This window comes from Eschrichtius robustus, chromosome 3, assembly GCF_028021215.1.
Source record: "Eschrichtius robustus isolate mEscRob2 chromosome 3, mEscRob2.pri, whole genome shotgun sequence".
In the NCBI taxonomy this organism is placed as follows: Eukaryota; Metazoa; Chordata; class Mammalia; order Artiodactyla; family Eschrichtiidae; genus Eschrichtius; species Eschrichtius robustus.
This window is the reverse complement of record NC_090826.1, coordinates 108,791,117-108,816,929: the sequence shown is the minus strand read 5'-3', so window position 1 is coordinate 108,816,929 and position 25,813 is coordinate 108,791,117. Positions and strand designations below refer to the sequence as shown.

The 25,813-nt window shown below is 39.8% G+C and overlaps 1 protein-coding gene across 1 annotated transcript; it reads right to left on the bottom strand.

Moving 5' to 3' along the window:
- Positions 1-379: 379 nt before the first annotated feature.
- On the bottom strand, positions 380-19,246 carry PRPF3 (pre-mRNA processing factor 3). The gene is made up of 16 exons (XM_068540697.1): positions 19,161-19,246; positions 16,972-17,162; positions 16,161-16,291; positions 14,012-14,158; positions 12,570-12,653; positions 12,144-12,364; positions 10,845-11,151; positions 10,008-10,174; positions 9,144-9,223; positions 7,022-7,165; positions 6,206-6,305; positions 5,920-6,033; positions 4,429-4,547; positions 4,076-4,159; positions 2,964-3,025; positions 380-742 (listed from the first exon to the last, which is right to left on the bottom strand). The coding sequence occupies exons 2-16, from the start codon at positions 17,114-17,116 to the stop codon at positions 596-598; spliced, it is 2,052 nt and encodes a 683-aa protein (XP_068396798.1). The 5' UTR covers positions 17,117-17,162; positions 19,161-19,246; the 3' UTR covers positions 380-595.
- Between the last annotated feature and the right edge of the window lie 6,567 nt (positions 19,247-25,813).

The following is a 25,813-nucleotide window of genomic DNA, read 5'->3' as shown; positions in this document are numbered from 1 at the left end:
GACACACATTCTCATATATTCACCCATATGAGGAACTAATTTCCTGTTAAGACTACTCAGCCAAGACCAGAAGTAATCTGTCAACCTCGTGACTATCCACTGAAGGTTAAGAGATGGAAATTCCCTCTCCCCTATCCACTTAATACCTTTTCCTTCTTCACTCTGCTCCAGGAAAACGGTATTTATCATTCTTGCTCTAAGATGAGGTCAGAAATTTCCATTATCCAATCATCCATCCATTCGTTCATCCATTTATATATACATAAATATCAATGACAAAATTTTCTTTTTCCACAGCAATTGCTAGAAGTCTGGAGAAAAGATCACCTGAAGGCCCAAACTCCAATACCTTTGAACGTGTGAAAAATATCATACCGACTTTAAAAATAACTCTTTAATCATATTCACATAAGGGGAATAAAGGGCAGCACCAGGCTGTCTGGGGAAGGAAGCAAGGTGTTCTCCCTTTGTCCCAATGTCAGCCTGGCACAGTTCTGAGATCACACACACAAGTAGGGCTGGGTTTGGAAGTAGAATAAGGGAGAGGACTGAAGAGACAAAGGCAAGAAGGGAGAGGCAAGGGCTTGCAGTAGTCTCAGTCAGTGGACTCCAACACAGATTCACTCAGCGCAAGGTCCCAGTAGTGCTCAGCCCCATGCTTTTTGAAATGCTCCCGAGCCATGTTCTCTGTAGGGCACTGTTTGAACTTCATCTCCCCAAAGCTCCGGTCTTTGGCTGTACCCTGGGAAAGAGACAAAATTTTTAATAAAAGCACTGCAACTTCTAATTTAAATCAGATATAATATTCCTTTATAAAGCCTAATAACATCTGTGTAGCAATGTGCCTACCTGAACATAATTTTATGGTAAAAACAATTCTAGGGACTTCCCTGGTGGTCCCGTGGGTAAGACTGCATGCTCCCAATGCAGGGGGCCCGCGTTTGATCCCTGGTCAGGGAACTAGATCCCGCATGCATGCCGCAACTAAGAAGCCCACATGCCGCAACTAAAACCTGGTGCAGCCTAAATAAATAAATAAATAAGTAAATAAATAAATAAATATTAAACAAACAAAACAAAACAAACAATTCTAACCTCCACCCCCTTGGATATTTGCTGAGTTTTCATGACTTTATATGGGTTTGTTTTTTGGACTGAATGGAGGATGAGGAGTTCTGTGCTCTGGTGCCTGGATGGAAGAGTAAGTCAGGAAGGACTAGGGAGGGTGAGATGGGATGAACTTGCCTCCCACCAGGCCTCCAGATTGGGGCATTTAAGGAGAAAGGAGTTAGAGGCTAAAAGGACTCTTTTCACAAGACTTAGTGAGACTGTGTATATAAGCAGGAGGTTCTGGGGCCCAGTGACAAAGAACAATACAGGGGTTCGGGGGAGAGAGGAATGGGAGCCAGGGGGGATAACCTGCAGACAACTACAATAGAAAGATTCAGTACTTAATGGAACCGCATTCTCACCAAAGGGACCAGCTGCAATGGCAGTCACAAAGTGCTACCTCAAGAGGCTTTCAGGGATCAGATTCCCAAAAGGAGGCTAAAGCACAACTTGGCTTATTTCTGAACCTGAGAAATAATTCCTGAGGACTCTCAGAGATAAATGGAACAGAATTTTAAAGAGATGAAGGGGCCTGGGGATATTAAATATGCAGATGGGGACTTATGAGACAGAGAAACAGTTATTATGGTTATTATTACCTACTTAGTATGCATAAATTGGAGGAATCTGGGGTAAGACAGAAGGATACGTGAAAAACAGTAGCAATTACCTATAGAGTGGTCTTAAAAAATGAGGGAATCGGAAGGGACTATTTCAGTAAGTGCTCTTCTGTGTTGTCAGAATTTATTTTAATGAGCATTCACTACTTTTGTAGTAAAGTACTACTTTTTTTGTTTTCGGGCTGTGCCACATGGCATGTGGGATCTTAGTTCCCCGACCAGGGATCGAACCCGCGCCCCCTGCAGGAGAAGTGTGGAGTCTTACCGCTGGACTGCCAGGGAAGTCCCAAAGTACTACTTCTATAATAAAGAACTAGTTACTAAATATGAGCACATTTAAAAAATAGAAGATACACACGCGCATGCAACCTAAAAGAATAAAATGGAAACATTAAATCAACACAAAGGTAGAAAATATTTACAATGTATAAAATGTATTTTAGAGTGGGAATAAAAGGATTACTGCAGTACACCAGGATAAGAATATAGTTACTGAGGAAAGAAACTTTTAATGCTTCCTGGAGAAATAGGATGATATTTTACACTTCACAAAGGGTGAATGATCCTTAGTTCACAACTTGGCCTGAACAAGCATATTCACTCATTCATTCATTCTTCAGAATAGTGTGGCTCACTAAGAAAATTTGAGGGATGAAAGAACTGTATAACCATAAAAAAATTCCATTTTAAGAGTGATTTAGTCACATTTTGCAAAGCATCATTACATAATAATCAAATTAGGTTCTCAAAAAAAAACTGACAATAGGGAGAGAAAATAATATCCACATATTATAGACAAAGCAACAGTTTTTGACATTAAGTGTCTTGCCCAGTTACACAGCTAGTAAGTGATACTGCCCAGACTCCCAACTTTATATTCTTAAGTCTAGTACTTCTTTCACTATATCCAAAGAAAAATTCTACAATTCATTTCCCTCTTTCCAAGTCTCACATCCATGACTGTGAAATAAATAAATAGAGAATTTGTATTCTTGCCACCAGTTTCCATACTTTTCCCCAGATGGCATAAACTATATACCCATCAATTTAACTAAAATATAATCAGGAAGGATTTGCTGCCAAATACTTAACAATGAATTCCAAAAAGAAATACAAATTACTTAAGGGATTAGTCATTATTTAGTTTTACCATTATATTGCTCCATTTGCATAGTATAAGCAATCAGGAATTAGCTAAAGTTCTGCTTCAGTGTTTAACAAAGGATCACCTACCTCCCAGACTAGTACACATTTGTTGGTTTTCTTCACAGCTTCCTCATCAGATTCCTCATCATCTGGAAAAGACAATATAGCTAAATCTTGCTCTAGACTTAGATGAGACACCAAGATTTAGGTTCTAAACAAACAGTATTCAAGCCTACCCAAATTCTTTTAAATATTATCACCTTTTCTCATGTATTGGGATCAAATGTCTTCTGTTACTCTTTATTTCCCCCCAATTAGACTGAAATCTCCAAACAGGCAGGGACATTAATTAATTCAACAAACATGTACTGAGGACCAATTACGTGTCAAGAGCTGTGACAGGTATTGGGAATAAGGAGATAAATAAAAGAACAATAAAAACTTGTCCTAAGCACTTCAGATGCCAAAATGGTAAGAGTCCATTCTCAAGGAGTTTTTAGTCTAATGAAGGAGGACAGATATAATGAATGAAAATATCTTAGGAACACTTGCGAAACAAAATAAAATATAGGTCAATTATAGTAAAAAGTGTACTTTAAGTACAAAAATAGGGAAGAACGAAAAGTATAAAAGGGCCAAAGTTAAGGAAAGTAAGGTTCTCTGCACATGTTAAATGCTAACCCAGGTCTTCAAAGAAGGGAAGAATGAATATTGATGGAAGAATGATGGCCTGGAGGATGTCAAATATATATACAAGATAAACTTGGGCAAAATAATAAAAGTTTATTTTCTTGAATGAAGCAGAGAGCTTTTTTTGATCTGAAAAATATTTTTTGCTCTCAACCCTTTAAAAAACTTTTTATCAAAAAATCATATAATATAGACAGTGCACATATGAATGTGCAGCTTGCTGAAATTTCACAAACTAAATACACTCATGTAGCCAGTATCCAGATTCTGGGCTAACAGGGAAACCAGCTGGTTAGAAAGGCCTTAAGGGACAGGCAGGAGAATAACTAATACTCATACATATGATCATATAATAAATACTGTATGAATGTCTAGCATGCTTAAAGTCCAAATGGGTCTAAAATTCTTGAACATTATCTGGTATTTGCAAGAGTGTCAGAGAGAGGGAACAGATGAACGGACAGAGTACCATCCCACCTCCCACTTAATCCCCTCTAACCCCCATTCACCATCTCCCTTTGTGTTAGATGTCTGTTCATCCCACTTTATCCGATGCAGCATAAGACGCTTAAATTTCTTCTGGGCCTTGGGGCCTAGAAACAGAGAAGGAGAATTTTGCCAGAGTTGTGGAAGACAATGGGGTAGAAAGAACGTTTGAGTGCATTCAATGCTCAGACATTAATGTGGTAGCTGAAGCAATCCCAGGAACCACATCTTAGGTCCTTCTACTCCAATAAACACAGAAACAGAGGCCCAAGATATTAAACCCAGGTATGGCTCTAAAATACTATCTTTTTCTCCTTTCTTCCCACCATGTTAATCACTTCAAGGCCTAGGGTTGCCTCAATTTTTTCAGACTCACCCCCTTCCACTACTACCACGTTGACATCCTTGTGCAGTACCACCACCCCTGTCAGGTACAGCTGCCCAGCATTGGCCTCAATCTTGAACTTCTTGGCTGGGTTGCTCAAATTTCGAACTCTGGAGAAGGGAAAGTTTAGTTATGGCTTTCATTTTAGCATCAGCAGCTGCCTGAATGGAATGGCAAATAAAAATGGATCCAAAATAGTTTTCTCTCTAAAAACAAAGGCATTTGGAGTAAGCAAATATACCAATGCTTAAAGGTAAAATTGATGAATCCAGAAGTATTTCTACTGTCTTAAACTTCTTCAAAGTCTAGCACTGTACACTTTACAACAAATAGCAGGTAATCAAAATTTACTCTAAGAATGAAGGAGAGATATTTACCATCATCCAAAAATATTTATATGCTAGTTGTTCTTGACAGTATAAAGACCAACAAATTCTTTGCTCTCTAGATGCTTATAAAGTAGTCACAATGCTATGCCTGAAAAACTTCTAGAAGAATATACGAAAAACTGTCAGTGGCAGTTACCCTCAGTGAGTGGTCCTAAGGGATCAGAGAATAGGAAGGAGACTTTTTCAGTAAATGTCCTTCTGTATTGTTAGAATGTTTTTCATCTTAGTAAGCATTCACTACTTTTATAATAATGTGCCGTTTTTATAATAAAGAACTAAACATGAGCACATCTAAACAGAAGATACACATGTACTTGACATAAAAGAATAAAATGAAAACATTAAATCAACACAAAAGGTAGAAAATATTTACAACATATAAAGTCCAGGGCTTCCTTAGTGGTGCAGTGGTTAAGAATCCGCCTGCCAATTCAGGGGACATGGGTTCGAGCCCTGGTCTGGGAAGATCCCACATGCCACGGAGCAACTAAGCCCGTGAGCCACAACTACTGAGCCTGAGTGCCTAGAGCCTGTGCTCCACAACAAGAGAAGCCACAACAAGAAGCCTGTGCACCGCAATGAAGAGTAGCCCCCACTCGCCGCTACTAGATAAAGCCCGCGCGCAGCAACGAAGACCCAATGCAGCCAAAAATAAAAACAAATAAATAAATCAAAAATAAATAAATAAATAAATAAATAAAGTCCATTTTGGAGTGGGAATAAAAGGATTACTGCAATACATTAGGATAAGGATATAGTTAACTGAGGAAAAAGACTTTTAATGCTTCCTAAAAAAATAATATTTTATGCTTCATAAAGGATGAATGATCCCTAGTTCACATCTTGGCCTGAATAAGCATATTTGTTTATTCATTCTTCAGAACTAGTATTAGTTCATTAAGACCTCAGAGATAGAAGACTAAGTTTTTAACCCTCACCAATGAAAAAGATCTACTAGCTCTTGATTTACACTAGGGTCGTTAAGAGAGTAGAACTGATATTAGGTATGCTTTACACCAGTGATTCTGCCTCAGTCACTTGGAAAACGTTTTGGTATTTCTAAGGAAAAGGCTGGCCCAGTTTGGACACCTACCTATAAACAGATATGTGTACCCCCTGTGAAATGTCTTCTTTAAGCTTTTTAATTTTCTTGACCTTTCTCTGTTCTGCTGTAAGTTTTCGGGCAGCGTTGGCCTCTTCATGCGCTCTGTCGTGACAGGAAGGACATCCACAAGTGAGAAAGGCATTGAAGATCAGAGGCAGGGCTGAGGGAAAGAGAGAGCAACGGAGAACTCTCCCCTCCCTCCAAATATGGATCCCCCAGAAGAGTCTGGGAAAGGTACTTGCCCTGGGTTTCCACCCAATCCCATGGCACTTACTTCTGTCTTTTTGCCATCTGAGCTCTGACATGGGCTTCTACCTTCGTGGGGTCTTGAACAGCTTCTGTTCCTAATACTCGCATCAAATTTGAAATTCTCACTGCAGTGAAGAGATGATAAAAATCAATCTCCTAAGTCATTACTCCAGCTGGGATAACCTGTCAATCTCTTCTCTACTAATTCATATCATTCACCTATTTCAAATCTCTGCTCAAAACTCACTTCATCCAAATACTCTTACCTTGACAGCCCATCCAATTAATTCAGCATTTGAGGGAGGTCACATAATTAATCTAAATAATTGGTATGCATTTATTCACATTGTTTGAAAATTTATGAAAGACAAGGAACTTAATTTCTTTGGCATTTTTCACTCTTATCATAGCATTTAGTGAAAGATCCTATACATAACAGTGCTCACTCAAAATATTACTAACTGATAATGGAAACTACAGGAGTGAGGTTTTTTAAACTGCATTTTCATTTTTCAAACATTTAAGAATTATGTACGTAACAACTCTATGCAAATACGCCAACTACTATCTTCATGAATTTCAAGCCTATTATTCTTCCAGGAATATAGGAATGTTTTGTGGTCAATATTAGTTTTTTAAAAAAAAAAAGCCTTAAATCACCTCTACAATGGCTATGTTGACCTGTCTCAATAAGGAAAGACAATAGAAAATTTAGGAAAGGAAGAACCAATGAATGATTCTGAGAAACAAAAAGTACCCACATAGAGAGAGATGCTAAAGTTCCTCTAGAATGACAGAGATAAACTTGTCACCCTTTCTTCCCTGCCTCTAAGATATGTACCTTTGGGTTCTGGAGGAGGCATCAGGCCTAGCCTGACTTTCTCTTGTAGCTCCTTCTGTGCTTCCCTCCTTGTTTGCCTTCGAAGTTTCTTCTGTTCCTTCTTGGTCAGATATACCCCCAGAGTAACTGGTGTGTCACTGTCGACTGTCAGGCAGAGAAATGAATGTACCAAAGTAATAAGCATATTAGAGGGATATAGGTGAATATTAATCACATTAAAAGGAACTTTATAGCAACATGGATTGACCTAGAGATTGTCATAATGAGTGAAATGAGTCAGACAGAGAAAGACAAATATATGATATCGCTTATATGTGGAATCTGAAAAAAGGGTACAAATGAACTTATCTACAAAACAGAAACAGAGTTACGGATGTAGAAAACAGACTTATGGTTACCAGGGGGTAAGGGGGAAGGGATAAATTGGAAGACTGGGATTGACATATACACACTACTAATAAGGACCTACTTACTGTATAGCACAGGGAACTCTACTCAATACTCTGTAATGGCCTATATGGGAAAATAATCTAAAAAATAGTGGATATCTGTATATGTGTAGCTGATTAACTTTGCTGTACGCCTGAAACTAACAACACTGTAAATCAACTATACTCCAATTAGGATTAAAAATAAAAAAGAAAAAGAAAGGACCTCTAGTTTGTTTTTAGTTAATTTTAGGTTGTGATAATGGTATTATGGTTATGTCTTTAAAAAGCATTCTTTGGGGGCTTCCCTGGTGGCGCAGTGGTTGGGAATCTGCCTGCCAATGCAGGGGACACGGGTTTGAGCCCTGGTCTGGGAAGATTCCCACATGCCGCGGAGCAACTAAGCCCGTGAGCCACAACTACTGAGCCTGCGCATCTGGAGCCTGTGCTCTGCAATGGGAGAGGCCGCGACAGTGAGGCCCACGCACCGCGATTAAGAGTGGTCCCCACTCGCCGCAACTGGAGAAAGCCCTCGCACAGAAACGAAGACCCAACACAGCCAAAAATAAATAAATAAATAAATAAATTTATATTTAAAAAAAAGCATTCTTATCTTTCATGAGTAATGTTCTAACTTGTTTTTCTTTAAGCAGTTGAACCCTTTTATAAACTGAAATGTGGCAAATATAGAAAACAAAATTAGAGCTGCTCCGGCTGCTCTGTGTGAGGATTTGGGGTAGGTGGTGGGTATCCAGAATCCCATTTGGATCCTACTTATTGAACCTCAACGTGCCTATGGAATACAATTTGAAAACCAGTGGCCAACATTATGAAATTCATAATTAAGAGTCATAGAGATTGGGAAAAAATCTTCTGAGCTCCCAAAGCAGATTTACTCAATTTGTTAAAACAAACAAAATGCCCCACTTTCTTCTAATGATTCACGCTGATGACAGCTAAGTACATTCTGATTAAGTATAATTCAATAATTATTATCCTTTTATTATCACAGGGTCTCAATCTACTTTTCTGAACTTATTAGAGATACTGGCAAGCAAATTTACTGAGTAAATTTACTAACTGAGTAAACGCTAACCTCCTCTATTCATCTCAAATTTGATGAAAATGTTAAAATCTTCTGTGATTGCTTAAGAAGGAATATCAGTTAGTATTATCTCTACATATGAGGAAATTCTGTATTATAAGTGATCTACCCAAGGGATTTAGCTAGTTCACAGCCACAACTAAAACCCATCTCTTCTGACTAAGCCAACAGACTTTCACTACAAAAAATGATAAAGAGAAAGGCTGAAGAAAAAGAAGATTGAAGAAGGCCAGGAGTTTAGTGGTGGTGTACTAGACTGGAGTTGGGAGTCAACACTATGGCAAAAGCCCAATTTGTAATATACATCAGTGAGGCCATCTATAGATTAGACCTCAATGCTCTACAGCTGCACTGTCCAATACTGTAGTCACTAGCTACATGTACTATTTCAATTTAAATTAAAATTGAATAAAATTAAAAATTCAGTCCCTCAGCTGTATTAATGCAACTTGGTTTTCAAGTTCTCAATAGTCATGTGTGCACAGCAGCTATAGTATAGACAGCCCAGATAGAGAACATGCCCATTATCACATACATTTCTATTGGCTAATACTTCTCTAGAGCTTTGATTGAGTAATCTCTACATTACCTGGAGGGTTGAGCTGGGCTGGATGTTCAACAAGATTTGTGATTCCAAAATAATCTTCTCTCTTGGGATTTTCCTCTGTACTAAAATTGGAGGAAGAAGGGAAAATAGGATATGTGGGTAGAGATGATTCCAAGAGAGAGGGAATCTCAGAAACACAATGAAAAAATCCACTCTCCATAATTCATTCTAGAACTTTTTAAAGTATTTGCATGTCTATAATATGTAATATATTACATATAATTTTCAAGATGAGAGAACGGTCCCACTAAGGTTGGATGCACTCTCTACACCAGTCATTGTCAACCTTTTTTTCCTACCCTAACACCCCTGATGGACACCATATTCTCTCATTAGTAACAATAATTCGCTGGGACAGTGGTTGACAAAGGAAGCATAAGGAAAGGCTGAGACAGTCTCCTAAAGCCATGTATCAGAATAATGGAGCAGATATGATTGAAGCTCGCCAAATGTTTCTTACATGCTTTATTTATCATTCTCTCCCCCATCAACTAAGAATCCTTGCTCTATTCTAGGACTGGATCTTTAAGAAATGTAAACACCTATTATAAGTAGCAAAAGAAGGTAATTAAGAAAACAAATATGGTAAAAGCAAGTAACAATGTATAACAAAGCAAGCAGAAATTTTACAGATTATTTGTATAGATTATTTAGACTATATGTGCCCAATCCTCCTACATTAACCCAAAAAACTAAAACAACCCATACAACATATTCTTTACAAATATATGAGCTTGTATATGGTTATCTATCTTCCTTGGATTTAAAATCTTTACTTAATGCACAAGTACCATCTTTCCCATTAAAACTCTAGCCTTATTAAAAGGTATTAACCAACAAACTCACAGGTCAAAGCCATTGGGGATGATATAAGAGTCCCACCACTCAATTTCAGGGATATCACCTTCCTTCAACTCCTTCTTAGGAGCAATGAGGGCCAGCCTAGTTGAAGTATGAATGCCTGTTTTTCGAGCTGCCTGTGAGATCTCTGCCTGCAGCTTCTCCAGTTGAGCCTAAAGACAAGAAGATAAATTGAAGTCAAAGAAAACAGGGAAGTAGTAGAATCCCAAACTTTAAAACACTCCTTTGTTGAACTCTTTACATCTAATGCAACAAATTCATACTTTCTGAAAGCTTAGAAAAAGGAGGTGTTCTTTACTTTATCCTTTACTTGGTTGATTTACATACATTTCATCCTCATCACTAGCCCTTTACCCCACAGTGCCTGCCTGCAGCAAATATGCAGAAATGGAATTTTATGGAAAACCTCATTCTGAGAGGATGAAAACAAGAAGGTAAAAGTCATCACATATACAGTCAATTAAACTATCCAAGTGTGTGGACTGTCTGCCATACATTTTAACACCAGACTAGCTTTCATCAGTTGCCCTGAGGGTTCTCAACGGTTTCCCTCCACTGACCGTTGTATGTGGAGAATTTTCAAATTCAATTGTATTTCTACCTAAGTAGAATGAAAGTAATTGAGAAGACAAATCAGCTAAAAATCAAGTATTCCAGGAAAAAATATAGTATTTTAAAAATTACTCATTGCTTTACTACTTGTTTATCTAATTGCCAAAAACACAGAAAACTGAGTTGACGGTTATTTCAGGACTATATTCAATTTCCTTTGTCACCTTCCTAACTTCTTCAAAATTCTTGATTATATTCTAAGCCGGATACCTTTGTCCGTAATCGCTGGGCAATCTTTTCAAATTTGCCCTTGTCGTGGAATTTAAAAGTGCGTCTCTGGCGCTGGGAAGGGGCAATTGAGACTCGGGGGTCAAAAAAGGTATTAGACTCCATGTCTTCTGATGGCTTTTCTTTTAGCTGTTGCTTGAATTGTTCCCTCTTCACAGCCCGAATATTGGCCTTCAGAGTAGGCATACGGTGTGTCAGCTCAATTTCCTTGCCGGTTGCATCTACAGTTCGACCTTGTTCATCAAGAATCAGTGGTGTAGGTTTAGTTTGATCTTTTAACTCCACCTTCCTGAAAAATAGCCCACAAAGGAATAAATCCCATTTGGAACAATAAGTCAAGCAAAAAAAAAAAACAAGCAGAAAAACAGGACTTCCCTGGTGGCGCAGTGATTAAGAATCAGCCTGCCAATGCAGGGGACACGGGTTCAATCCCTGGTCCAGGAAGATCCCACGTGCTGTGGAGCAACTAAGCCCGTGCGCCACGACTACTGAGCCTGTGCTCTAGAGTCTGCGAGGCCCAACTGCTAAGCCCACGTGCCTATGCTCAACAAGAAAAGCCACCACAATGAGAAGCCCACACAGCGTGATGAAGAGTAGCCCCCGCTCGCCACAACTACAGAAAGCTCACGCACAGCAACGAAGACCCAATGCAGCCCAAAATAAATAAAATGAAAAAAAAAAAAAAAAAAAAAAGGAAAAATCAAAACCCAACAAAGACAACTAGGTTACAAAATTCTAAGGAACATAAACCCATCAGTGAATAATAACATCTTGATTGAAACTATCAAACTGGACAGTTGAGTATAGAGTACAATCAGATGAAATGAACTTATAAATTACAATGGTAAGAAGTTGGAATCATATCTTCCTTTACTCCTTAATTCTTGAGTCAGACAGGGGATGGCAAACCAATTAAGGTGCTAAAAATGAAGTCTATCACCTTTACCCGGTTGTAGAGAGCTCTCAGATCTGGTCTCACTCAATGTGGTTTAATGGATATAGTTCTGACTTATGAACTAGGAAACCTGACTCTATTCCTAGCTCCAATATTAGAGGAATAATCTTAACTTCAGTTCTACCAATTGTAAAAAGAAGATAATTAAACTCTGCAACAAGGTAACCAAGAGAATAAATTCAATTGGTATTTATTGAGTATATGTAAGAAATATGAAACTGTCTAAGAAATTATTTAAGTTCCTTGCAAGAAGAGGATCAATAACATTCAAAGGTATTTATTGCTTCTCAAGCTTCAGAAACGAGTTCCATGAAACAGATACTCACGGGGGAGCAATGCCCATAGCATGGAGATTGGCCAGGCCCACCATGTTGGCATTGCCGATGAGCCCTGGCTTCAGTGCCAGCTGGGCTTGGATGCGGGCTTGTAGTTCAGCTGCTTTCCTTGCCTTCTCAATGGCATCATTCATGAAAGTGGCAGCCTGGGAGGGCTGAATAGTGTTGCCAATTGGAAGTCGCTCTGGTTGGGAGGAAGAAGGAGTCTTTGGCTGTGAGACAGAAAAAAAGAAATCAGAATCAGAAAAATTAGACAAGCAGACAGATCTCCCCCGCACCCCCCCCCCCACGACAGAGTGGTAGACTGTGGTAAATTGGCGGTGGAACATGCAGTCATCTTCTGGACTCTCATTTGAGTGGGTGGCAAGAAATTCTGTGCTAAAGATTCTTATTTTCAGAGAAATCTGGTTACAATACCTGAGGCGTAGGGGGACTAATGAAACTTAGTTGTTTTTTCCTTTCCTCGATTTGCCGTGTTGCTGCCTCCATCATCTGTTTGATCTGCTCTCAGTGGGGGAAAAAGTTGAAAAACTGTTAACATCTCTTTTTTATTTCTCTCATACAGGTTCCTAAACTCAAAGGGCTTTCAGGTTTAGAGAACAAAAAATTTTGAATGACCCCATCACATTCTGCTTGTACCACAGGCTAGAAAGTGTAATAAAGATAAGCCTACACAGCTGAGCACTGGAATTTTTCAACCTATCTTCCCAAGGCAGGATTGGCATGTTAAGTATTGATAGTAACATAGCTTGCTAATTAAGACTCTGGAGTCAGGGAAACCTGAGTTTGAATCTTAACTCTGCCATTTAATGCTTGTGTGACCTTGAACATGGTATTTAATTTCTAAACCTCCAAGTGTCTAAAAGGGGTAAAAATGGTACCTACCTTACAGGGCAACTGTGAACATTTAAAAAATGCATGCAAAACTGACAGAACCCATAAACATTATTACACTTAAAAAAAAAAAAAAAAATCACACTATTGGTCCCTGAATTCCTAGTTTGGGTAACGGGAGCCAACAATGTAAAGACTTACTTCCTAATCTCTGTAAATCCCTTCCTCTGCCCTAAAGAAGTTCAGAATAATAAGCTTTGAGGACATGATCAAATAACTCTTCTTGAATTTTCCAAAAGAGTCCTGTGTCAAGGCGCTTCAAGATATTTTAAAAAATTTATTTTTAACATTTTTTTGAATAGGTGGTATATTTACATAGTTTAAAATGCAAAAAAGTACAAAAGGGTATACTGTGAATTCTTGACCCCATTTTCTGTAAAAAACCATCACCATCAGTTTCTTTCCTTTCAGAAATATCATATATAATATGCAAATCCACCCATCCACCCACCCATCCATATATATGTATATATTCTATTTCTTCTGTAACAAGTTTTAAGTGGTACAAGAAATATTTACTAATTATGTGGTATCAAAATTTTTTAACAGTGCCCATTTTAAATGCACAGATAATTCCTATTAAAAACATACAAAGTGAACTCAAAATTATTTAAGTGGATTATATCTTTTCTGTGTTATAGTATTTGGAAATTCTTCTCTGCCATCATGTTGAGTTCTAGTCATTTCAATAATTCTCTTACTGACACAGTGAGGTAGATATTTGGGCAAATGATGTATGTAACACACCTTCCCTGCCACATAATAGGTGCTCAGTAAATGCTATTTCAATAGCCTTCAACTGGAATACTCCTGGTTAAACCAAAAAATGATGAAACATAAAGCAGGACATAAAATTTTCCCAATGCTAACAATTAATTCAAATTAAGGTCACGAGAAATCTGGACCCATCCATCTCTTACTTCTTCAACTCTCAAAACCACCGCTTCCAGTTCTTAATTACTAACCTGGAGCTTAGTCAGCATGCCAGGACTCTCTGAGGGAGGCCCAGGGATTACTTCTGGCTCCTCTTCCACCTCCTCAAAACGGGGTATCCGTCGCTTTTTTACTCCTGATGATTCCTTGGAGATCTCAGAGTCATCACCAAACACTTCCTAAGGGAACCCAAGATGAAAGAAGAATTGTATCCCTGCCCATGGGAGAAGGGAAGAATAATCCTAGTCCTTATCAGCATTTTGTGGCTTTTCCCAGAGTCTTCTAGACCCTCCACCAAATGGACCATCTCACCCATCTCAACTTCATTATTCTCCTACTCCAGTCAAACAAATTTCATCCCATGTTCTTATAAATGTTCCCATCCCAAGGTCTTTGCAAATCTTACTGCCCACATTTGTAATGATCTCCCTTAACTTTTCCCCCAGTCCAAATCCTGCCTAAAACTCACCTCCTCCAGGAAGTTTTTCTCATTAATAATCTCATCCCACTCTGATCAAACTGTTGTTTCACATCCTTTTAGCGCTTAAGAGCTTGGTTCATACTAAGTAAAATTACACTGCTGATATTCTGTTTGCCAAGTGTTAAGTCTTTCAATGTTAGTACGTACTTTCTCCCAACTAGTGTCTAAGCTCTTCCAGGACAGGGGCTTTCTCTCTTTTTCAGTATTCCCCAATAACACTTTGTTCTCATCAAACAATGGGAACTCAAATATGTTGACTAATTTGCAAGGTGAACTTAACAGGACCAAGAGTGGCCAACTGGAAGGGACAATGGGAAAAAGCAAATGTACACACCGGTGGTAGGCTTTGGGTGACATCCCCTCTTCACTAGGAGGGCTCGTGTTTTGCAAGGACATATCCTCGGCCAGGGGCGAGCGCTTCCTGGAACTCCTACAGTTCAAGAAAAAGGACTCTCCCATAATATATTGTGTGGGGTGGGGACTGAATGGACCAAAATGGGACCCGAATCCCAAGGCTATCTAGATACCTCCTTCAAGAAACCATTTTTATTAATCCCACCCAATGTAGTCACTTTATTCACAGCAGGCCCTCAGCACTTATACAGTAGTACGCCCTATCAAAACATAATCTTCACTCTACAGATCTGTGTATACTATGGATCAAGCATTCCCCCTTAAATGTAACAAAATTCAACGAAAGTCTGAAACTCTATAGTCAACCCTAAAATTTACATGAAACTGCTACTCAGATTTTATAATTTGTGACTGTATTTTGTTGTGCCCTCCCATCCCCCAACCCTTAAACTGCAAATTCCTTTAAGGCAAGGACTATCTTGCATTCCTCTGATAACCCTACAAAACTCTAAACACAAAAAGCACACAAATCTCTATTTCTCTTGGTTCCACAGCCTGGCCAGGGACCAAGCAGACACTGCTTATTCATTCTTGTGCCTCAGGAAAAACAAAACGATAGCCAGGATATCAAAAGCACTTTGGAAGGTTTGATGGGAGTCACAGAAAAGACTTTTTTTTTTAAGAGACAGACAGAGAAAAGAGATAGATCAGCTACTTGACACTGCTAATATTGAAAGAGGCCATGACCAATCAGCAACTATAGGATAAAAAGTGAAGGAGGTAAGGGAGGTAATGATGGTCCCTTTAAGTATCCCACTCATGGGGCCAGATGACTGGCAATATGCTATGTGGAAAACAGTAGGCTCTCAAGACACACAGGAAAAAATCAATTGCTGTTAGGTGTCCCATCTACAAGCCCATTGCAGAGTAATATCTCTAAAGGACCAACAATGAGGTCTATGGCTCAGGTAGCAGTGACGTCACATTCTGAAGCAATCTATTAGGTCTCAAGTAAATCAAAGCGTAAAATCTTAGAGCAATCAATTTATTAAAAAAAAAAAAGGGAGAGACTTAGGGAAACATGAGAACCAAAACTCCTAACTGTATATGAAAAAGGACAAAGCTACCTACTGTTTCCTTGGAACGTTTCAACCCATGAACTTAGGTAGTTCAGCACCATAAGATGGTGATAATACATGTTCACCCCCTCTACTTCAATGTCTAAGTACCTCTCTTAAATACTAGGTATTCTAATAGTGGATATTAAAGTGTGAGCCAGGTAAGCTCAGCAACTTTGTTACCATTCAAAACACTCCAAGCTCGTCATATAGTTAACTGTAACCTACCTTTAGCTCTCGTTTTCTGCTCCTGTCACTGCTGGACTTGGAATGCCTAGAGCTTCGGCCTTCCTCCACAGCCTCAAACAGTTTGTCCACAAATCGGAGAGTAGAATCATCAAGAAAAGGTTTCAGATGGTCTGGCAAGAGAAAAAGAGGTGGTAAGGTTGAAAAGGTAAAAGTACTTAGTCCAATACTAGGCATACAACAGATGCAAACACTGGAATTTTATCCCTAAGAGGGAGGGAAATGCTTTCTTAAGTTCTTTGTAGGATTCTCATACATTCTCTTACACTGAATAACCTTGCCCCATGAGATAAAAATAGTTATAATTTTTTGGCATAGGAAGTAGCATAGCCAGAGCAACCTGTTTAGGTTGAGCATCAAAGTTTAAGATGAATAACCACTCTAACTTTTCCCAAACAGCAGTTGGAGGAGACTACCTTAACAAAATCTGCCTCCCTCAACTTTTTTCATGTATTTTATAGAGACTGCTATATGTTTAGGTGTCGATCTGAATCTGAATATACCCATCTGACTTTAGTATATTTCCTAAGTAAATATAATTTAGGTAACTCAGTGCAGTGGTCAAAGGAAATCAGTCTGAGATTCAAAATATGTCACAAATAGTATAAAAAATAAAAAATAAGAGAAAAAGCAGTATTAATTATTTAGGCTATTTCCATTATAATGCAAGAGAAAATAAACTGTGGCCTGACATTTTCTTAGACACTCCCAACAGACAGAATTTTGGGGAAGTTCAAAGCAGTATTTGGGGCCATCCTACATGTTAAGCCAGAAGTTTCAGAAAGGTACATACCAGCTGCCTTCTTCTTGTCCATGCCCTTCCCCACACAGTTCAGTGCTGCTGTGACCACTGTGGGCTCTGAGAAACCCAGTACCCTCTTCACTGTCTTCTCTATCCATGGTTTCAGCTCATCCAGCTCCCTCTTAGACAGTGCCATTCTTCAGGAAAAGGAGGATAGCTCAAAATAGGATTCAATACTGCACCTAAAAAGAAACCAGTAAAGAGTTAAGATAGAGGACAGGAGAAGACTAAAATGATCCCAGGCAACAGTTAGTATATCAGGAATGCCTTCCCCACCTCTATTCTCAATCCTAGGCAAGTTCCTCTACTTCATTTCAAGCCAAATACTTTCCCTACAACTCATACTTCAAAACAGAAAGAACTACATTCTGTTTGATTTTTAACCCTAACTCAGTAAGTATCAGTGGATCAGTGAAACCTGTGGAATAAACAAACAAACCCTGGGAATAACCTAGTCTGAGAAATGAATCCTAGCTTCTTTTTTGATTCTGTCACATTCAACAAGGACTGGCAAGCATATAACATTAAATCAAGACTGAAACAGCCCACTCAGAGCCCAGCCGTTCTATTCTTCCTACTTCTGGGCAAGCATTCCTTAACCCAGGCCTTCTTTTAAGGGACACAAATAAGAGAGGGCTTATCCAGGTCAGTCATCCTATATTAAAACTCATAATCCTTAAGACTGTTCTATCACATTTCTCTGTACTCATATTCATCCCAGTGGGAATTCTGTACCTAGATACTTTTCTCTCATGTTCTACAGGGTCTCTGTCATAACTAATCCCTCAGTTCAGAAAAGATTACCCTCGTTTTGGATGTACTCTCTCTCTTTTCACCTTTATTCTTCTACTTTTTAGCTTAATAGAGAAAACACCATCATAAAAGACTCTCTACAACAATCTTAATTTGTTGTTTAATATAAGTTAGTACAGTTCTTAAATTTTATTCATGTTTACATTTTTATCTCCTACTTAAATCTCAAAACTCTTCATGAGCATACAGAATATTTTTATTTCCCTGATTTTCTCCATATTGCCTAAAAGTCAATAAACTAGACTGACCTCAATTCCAAGCTAACCTCCTCCCAGCAGCACCACACATCAGGGTCCGATCTGGGATTCAATCTGTTAAGATGTTTTAAGACATCCTTTCTCCTATAAGGTACAGTCTGATTATCTTCTACATTTTTGGCAGGTTTATCCTCTATAAGAACTGTTGCTAAATAGTGTATTTAATTTTGGTATAACCACATGAAGCTAGTAGATTAAAGTCATGAAACTAGGAGTGAAAGATTTTGTGCCTCAGTGACATGTTATATGAATACAGTGGCTCTATTTACCCATCATGAGATAGCAGTAGAGCCTATCAATCTCAACATGTGCATTGCTCAAAAGCATATTCAGACACCACAGAGAATTAAGAGCTCACACCGAGCTCTCGCATTTACCAGCCTTCTGACAAGTAATTCCTCTCAGACTGGGTTCATTCATCTTACAAAATGAGGACGACTGCCATTCCTATATGGCACTTAATTCATTCAATAACTATTTATTGCATAACTAATTCTATCAGATGAAATGTGTGCCCAAGCACCATACGAACAAATGTACTCAACTTCAACCCATTCCTCCATAAGATAACGTGCAAACTAAACAGCCAGTGGCCAAAATAAAAGTTCCAAACGGTAACTAGCTTTGTCACTAATCAAATATTCAACAATAACTGCGTGGGGCGGGGTTGGGGTGGGGTGTGGTTATGGTATGGAAGGAGAGGAAGGCAGCATTCTGCCTCTGCCTCAGCTCTCTGAATGAGCTGGTAGCAGGTTCTAATCTTCTGAAGGACTTCTTTACTCTGTGCTCTCCTTTGCTACAAGTCCAATTTCCTCCCTGAAACCCCCATTCTTCTCTTTTTGCTCCTTCCGTCTCTGACCCGCCCCCAACCCAGCCTCGTTCTACCCCAACTCCTCATCTCAGAGGTAGTCTCCTCAGCTCGTCCCTTTCCCGCCCCCGCCCTTTTCCTCTCAACAATCTCATTCCAACCCGTTCACCCACAGAACCTTGTTCTTTTCTCAGCTTCCTTTCCACTGAACCTTCCCGCCTCTGTCCTCCCCTTGGATTGAACCCTAGCCCCAGTCACTAGGACGCGAGGATACCCTCTCTGGGCCCGGGGCCACTACTCACCTCACAAACTTCAGCCCCTGAGACGGAGCCCGAACGTTACACCGGAACCGGAAACCTTCTGACCGCCCTATGGCCTGCCGTCGCTACCGCCACTGCCGCCGCCACGCCGCGGTCCCACAGCACGTGACGCGGGGGGGGGGGGGGGCGGGGCCGCCAATTCGCGCAGCCGTAGTGGGTACTTTCCCGGCGGTGGAGCGCCTGCGTGGCGGCGTCCTAAAGTTTTCCGCTTGCGAGTTCCTTGCCTCCTTCGGTTTCCCCAGGTAAATCTGTTAACTAGGTTATTGCAAAGTTAATGTTCCCTGAAGCATAAATTGGGCTGCTTGTAGGATTCCTAGTGTGGAGAATAAGTGCGCTAAGGTCATGCTAGAACTAAAAACGGGGCTTCTGCGTTTGGGCTAAACCTGGACTTTGTGGTAGAAAGTAAACCCTGCGAGAGTCGTGATCACTAGCATTAGCCGCCCCCCGACCCCTCCTTAGCCTTTTTCCCTAACTTCGCAGTGGTGCCAGAGATCACCCAGAAAGAAAACGAGTGTAGGAGGACCCTGAAGATAGTAGCCCACCCCTCCTCTACTGTTTTTTCTTCCATTCATTCACGCAACAAATAACTACCGAGTGTCTATTGCTATGTGTCAGGCATCCACTGAGATTCAGTATTACTTAATGATTAAGCAAGAGCACGAGTTTTAAAGCCAAAGTGTCTGTATTTGTATTCCAGCTCTCCCACTCATTAGCTGCGACATTAGGCAAGTTACTTAAGCCCTCTTTCCTCACTTGTAAAAAAAAAATCCACCTCATATCGTTGCTGTGAAGACAAGAGTGACAGTGCTTCTCACAGAGTTCAATAAAGCTACTTGGTATATAATAATATATCCAGTTGGCTACATAAATGTATAGTAGACATCCTAAACTTACATGATGAAAACTAAGCTTCTGATTCTAACCACCACCATCCCCCAAAACCAGCTCCCAACACAGTCTTCCTCATCTCAGTTAATGGCAACCATATTCTTACAGTTGATGACAAATTGAAATTATAATGGAGTAACCACAGTTCAGGTATACAAAAATGGAGTTGGGAGGCCATTGAAGATCTGGTCTCAGACACAATTCTGCCCCACTGAGAACTTGAACTTTCTTTGAACTGTACAGAACCCAAGGACACCACTGGTCATATTCAGAACAACACATGCCACTGCAACCTTATGGTCTCAAGGTCTCCCCTTGTAACTGTGCAACCAATTCGGACCCCAACCAACCCTTATTTAACAAGCACCCTTGGGAATTTCCTGGCGGTCCAGTGATTATGACTTGGCGCTTTCACTGCCAGGGCCTGGGTTCAGAACTAAGATTGTGTAAGCCGTGTGGTGCAGCCAAAAAAAACCCCCCGAAAACAAGCACCCTTACTTCTTGCCAGCTCCAATTATAATTCTTGATAAAGAACTCATGTAACTAACTGTAACCTTGTGGTTTTTGCCTTTATAAGCCTCCCCCATTTTGTAGTCTGGTGGAACACATTTCAAGTGCTTCTTGAACATGTGTCTCCCTCAGTAAGACCCTGTATAAAACTAAACTCACAACTCTCATGTTGTGCATTTTTCTTTCAGTTGAGAGTTATGCAGGCCAATAATCTCAGTCATCCTCAACCCCTCTTTTTCTCCAGCCAATCAGCAAGTTCCATTGGCCCTACTTTCAGAATATATACAGAAACCATCTGCTTCTCACCACCCTACACTACTATCACCTTTATGCTTGGATTATTTTAGTAGTCTTACTGCTTTCTCTTGCTTCCACCTTGTCCTCACTTAGTCTAGTTTCATCACAGTAGCCATCATCATGTTAACACATCAGAAAGGTTATATCACTTCCCTGCTCAAAACTATCCACTGGCTTTACATAGCACTCAGAGCAAAATGCCCTACAAGATCTGCCCCACTCCATTATCTCTGTGATCTCACCTACTACTCTTTCCTTCACTCATTCACCTCCAGGATCTTACCCCTTGTTGTTCCTTGAACATGCCAAGCATAATTTCACCTCAAGGCCTTTGCACTTGTTGCTTTCTGCCTGAATTGCTCTTCATCCAGATATATGCATGGTTTGCTCCCTCACTCCTTCAGATTTTTATTCAAAATTAACCTCAGAGAAGTCTTCCCCAACCACCCTACTTAATTCCGAAGTCTGCTTGGCACAGTTAACTATCCCATTTTTTTTTTTTCCTTTTTTCTTTTTCCATAGTACTTATCACCACTTATGGTACTAGTACTAGGTAATTTTATTATATTTATTGCTTATCATCTGACTCCCTCTGCTAGAATGTCAACTCCATAAAGGCAGGAATCATTGTTCATTGATATATCTTAAATGCCTACAATACCACCTGGCACAATTAAATATTTGTTGAATTAAAGTACAGATCTTTTTTAGCAGTGGATCTTACAGGCCTCAGAACCTGCTGAAGTCTGGTGTCCTAAAGAATGGAAATTCCTAGGAATTCCCTGGCAGTCCATGGTTAAGACTCCATGCTTCCACTGCATGGGGCGCAGTTTCGATCCCGGGTCCAGGAACTGAGACCAGGGAACTGAGATCCTGCATGCCACAAGATGCGGCCAAAAAAAAAAAAAAAAAAAATGAATATGGGGGAGATGCTTGGCGACTACATAAATGTCATGTTTCTCATCAAATTTTCACCTTCTAATTTTAGCATTGATTGATGATCTTGCCTGAAATAATAATGTGATTGCAAAAAAAAAAAAAAAAAAAAAAAAGAATGGAAATTCCTTACAGACAGGAATTGTGTTACATTGTATCTCCAGGACCTAGGATAGTGCCAGGCATAGTAAGGGCTCAATGTTTTTCTCATTCTACCAATAAGCCTGTATTTTTCCCTTTCTTCAAAATGAGGCTTTAAACCTACTTTAAATGCCCTTTTAACCAGTGTTTCTGAAAAGCATTGTGTGTGGGTGAAGTATAGTTTGGAAAAAGCATGCCCAAAAATTGACACAATTTTATACATGGAAAATTCAAAAAAAAGTGTTATTTCCAGATTACAAATGACAGAAATGAAAATTCTAAGACGTTTTCTTAGATAGTAGGTTCACTGGAAAATGCAGTTATTCTCTAGGGAGGTTATTAGAATTTCCCAGGGAGCACCAGATTTTTGTATTTAAAATCTGGTTTTTAATGAGCTTGAGAAGTATGTACCAAAATCTACCTTCCCTGATGGTGCAGCATGAAACAATGAATAAATCCTGGCTTTGAGTAGCAAACTGAGGGTGCTTCTTGCTCAACTAATTCATGCCTCAGTTTCCTCATTGTATCTACAGCACCTAAAACCAATGTCTCACATAAGTAGTCACTCCAGAAAGTCTGTTGAATGGGTTAATGAGTTCCAACTCTGCAGAGTTATAAATTTAGTTTCAGTGCTTTTAACTACCTGGATTCAATTCCCCATAGGGATTTTCTTTTTTTTTAGGAACTGATTTTATTTCCAATATTTGGAATCAGATGGGTTTAAATCTTAGTCTCTCAGTTACTAGCTGTGATTCTGTGATTCCTTCAGGTAATAAATTTTTCTGAGGTTGTTTCCCCAATTATAAAATGAGAATAAGTCTCTAAAAGAATATTGTGAGGATTAAATGTAACTTATAAAACATATTTAGGGACTTCCCTGGCGGCGCAGTGATTAAGAATCCGCCTACCAATGCAGGGGACACAAGTTCGAGCCCTGGTCCGGGAAGGTCCCACATGCCATGGAGCAACTAAGCCCGTGCCCCACAACTACTAAGCCCGCGCGCCTAGAGCCTGTGCTCCGCAACAAGAGAAGCCATCGCATTGAGAAGCCCACGCACCACAACGAAGAGTAGCCCCCACTCGCCGCAACTAGAGAAAGCCCGCGCAGCAACGAAGACCCAACGCAGCCAAAAATAAAATAGATTTAAAAAAACAACAACAGAAAACAAAACATATTTAGTGTGACACTGGCATAAGGATGGACATATAGATCAACAGAATAGATTAGACAGCCCAGAAGTAAACCTCACACATACTGTCAGTTGTTGTTTTGTTTTGTTTTTTTTTTTTGGCTGCGTTGGGTCTTTGTTGCTGCACGTGGGCTTTCTCTAGTTGTGGCGAGTGGGGGCTACTCTTAGTTGCGGTGCGCGGGCTTCTCATTGAGGTGGCTTCTCTTGTTGTGGAGCATGGGCTCTAGGCGTGCGGGCTTCAGTAGTTGTGGCACGTGGGCTCAGTAGTTGTGGCTTGCGGGCTCTAGATCGCAGTCTCAGTAGTTGTGGCACATGGGCTTAGTTGCTCCGCGGCATGTGGGATCTTCCCGGACCAGGGCTCAAACCCGTGTCCCCTGCATTGGCAGGCAGATGCTTAACCATTGTGCCACCAGGGAAGTCCACGGTCAGTTGAATTTTTTAAAGGGTGTCAAGACCATGCAATGGAAAAAGGACAGTCTTTCATCAGATGGTGGAGGGAAAACTGGACATCCACATGCAAAAGAATGAGACCCCTTCCTCATTCCATATACAAAAATTAACCCAAAGTGGATCAAAGACCTAAACTTAAGAGCAAAAACTATAAAAAGTCTTAGAAGGAAACGGGAAAATCTTCATGACATTGAATTTGGCAATGATTTCTTGGACATAACACCAAAAACACAGCAACAAAAGAAAATAGATAAATTGGACTTCAAAATTAAAAACTTCTGTGCGTCAAAGGACAGCATCAAGAGAGAGATAAGGTCATCCACAGAATGGGAGAAAATATTTGCAAGTCATATGTATAATAAGGGATTAATATATAGAATATATAGAGAACTCCTATAACTCAACAAAAAACAAATAACCCAGTTAAAACATGGGCAAAGGACTTAACTACACATTTCTCCAAAGAAGATATACAGGTGGCCAAAAAGCACATGAGAAGATGCTGAACATCATTAGTCATTAGGGAAATAAAAATCTAAATCACAAGGAGATACCACCTCACATCCATTAGGTTGGTTACTATCAAAAAACCCAGAAAATAACAAGGGTTGACAAGGATATGGAGAAATTGGAACCCTGCACACTGTTAGTGGGAATGTAAGATGGTGCAACCACTATGGAAAAATGCACAGTGGTTTCTCAGAAAATAGAATTACTCTATAATCTAGCAATTCTCCTTCTGGGTATATACCCTAAGAACTAAAAGTAGGGTCTCAAAGAGATACTTGTACATCCATGTTCATAGCAGCATTATTCACATTAGTGAAAAGGTGGAAGCAACCCAAGTGTTCGATGACATGAATGAATAAGCAAAATATGGCATATATATATATATATATACACACACGTATATATATATATATATATATATATATATATATATATATATATATATATATATATATACACAATGGAATATTTTTCCTCCATAAAAAGGAATGAATTTCTGATACATGGTACAACATAGATAAACCTTGAAAATATGCTAAGTGAAATAAGCCAGACACAGAAGGGCAAATATTGTATGATCTGACTTATATGAAGTATCTAGAATAGACAAATAGAATAGACAAATACCAGGGGCTATGGGGAGGCAGGGGGTGGAGGGTGGGAAATTATTGCTTAATGGTTAGTTTATTTCAGGTGATGAAAAAGTTTTGGAAATATATAGTGGTAATAGTTACATAACAACACTCAATTGTACATTTAAAAATGGTTAAAATGGTAAACTTCATGTTATATATTTTTAAAATATTTATTTATTTATGCATTTGGCCGCGCTGGGTCTTAGTTGCAGCACGTGGGATCTTCATTGCCGTGTGCAGGATCTTCACTGTGGCATGTGGGATCTTAGCTGAAGCACGCAGGATCTTTAGTTGTGGCACGTGGGATCTTTAGTTGCGGCATGCAGGATCAAGTTCCCTAACCAGGGATCGAACCCGGGCCCCCTGCACTGGGAGTGAGGAGTCTTAACGACTGGACCACCAGGGAAGTCCCTGCATCTAGATCTTTTTGACTGTAAAAAACTATGCATATAAGGTAGCTGGCACATACTAGAAGCTCCAGTCTTTTCCTTTTCCTCCAACTACCTACATTTAATACAGTCTGAAGTAATAGTCCCCTACATATGAACGAGTTCCGTTCCAAGAGAACGTTCGTAAGTCCAGTTTGTTCGTAAGTCCAACAAAGTTAGCCTAGGTACCCAACTAACACAATCAGCTATATAGTACTGTACTGTGATAGGTTTATTTTACTTTTCACACAAATAATATGTACATAAACACAAAAAATAAAACATTTTTAATCTTACAGTATAGTACCTTGAAAAGTACAGTAGTACAGTACAACAGCTGGCATACAGGGGCTGGCACGCACATTCACATCTTTAAAAGTTCACAACTTGGGCTTCCCTGGTGGCGCAGTGGTTGAGAATCTGCCTGCCAATGCAGGCGACACGGGTTCGAGCCCTGGTCTGGGAAGATCCCACATGCCGCGGAGCAACTAGGCCCGTGAGCCACAATTACTGAGCCAGCGCGTCTGGAGCCTGTGCTCCGCAACAAGAGAGGCCGCGATAGTGAGAGGCCCGTGCACCGCGATGAAGAGTGGCCCCCGCTTGCCGCAACTAGAGAAAGCCCTCGCACAGAAACGAAGACCCAACACAGC

Coding starts and splice junctions, on each gene's coding strand:
- PRPF3 (XM_068540697.1), bottom strand. CDS start 17,116: ATGGCACTGTCTAAGAGGGAGCTGGATGAGCTGAAACCATGGATAGAG. Junction 9,224..10,007: donor ATCCCCAATGGCTTTGACCT/GTGAGTTTGTTG, acceptor CTCCAATTTTAG/TACAGAGGAAAATCCCAAGA. Junction 4,548..5,919: donor GTACACATATCTGTTTATAG/GTAGGTGTCCAA, acceptor TCCCTTCTCCAG/AGTTCGAAATTTGAGCAACC.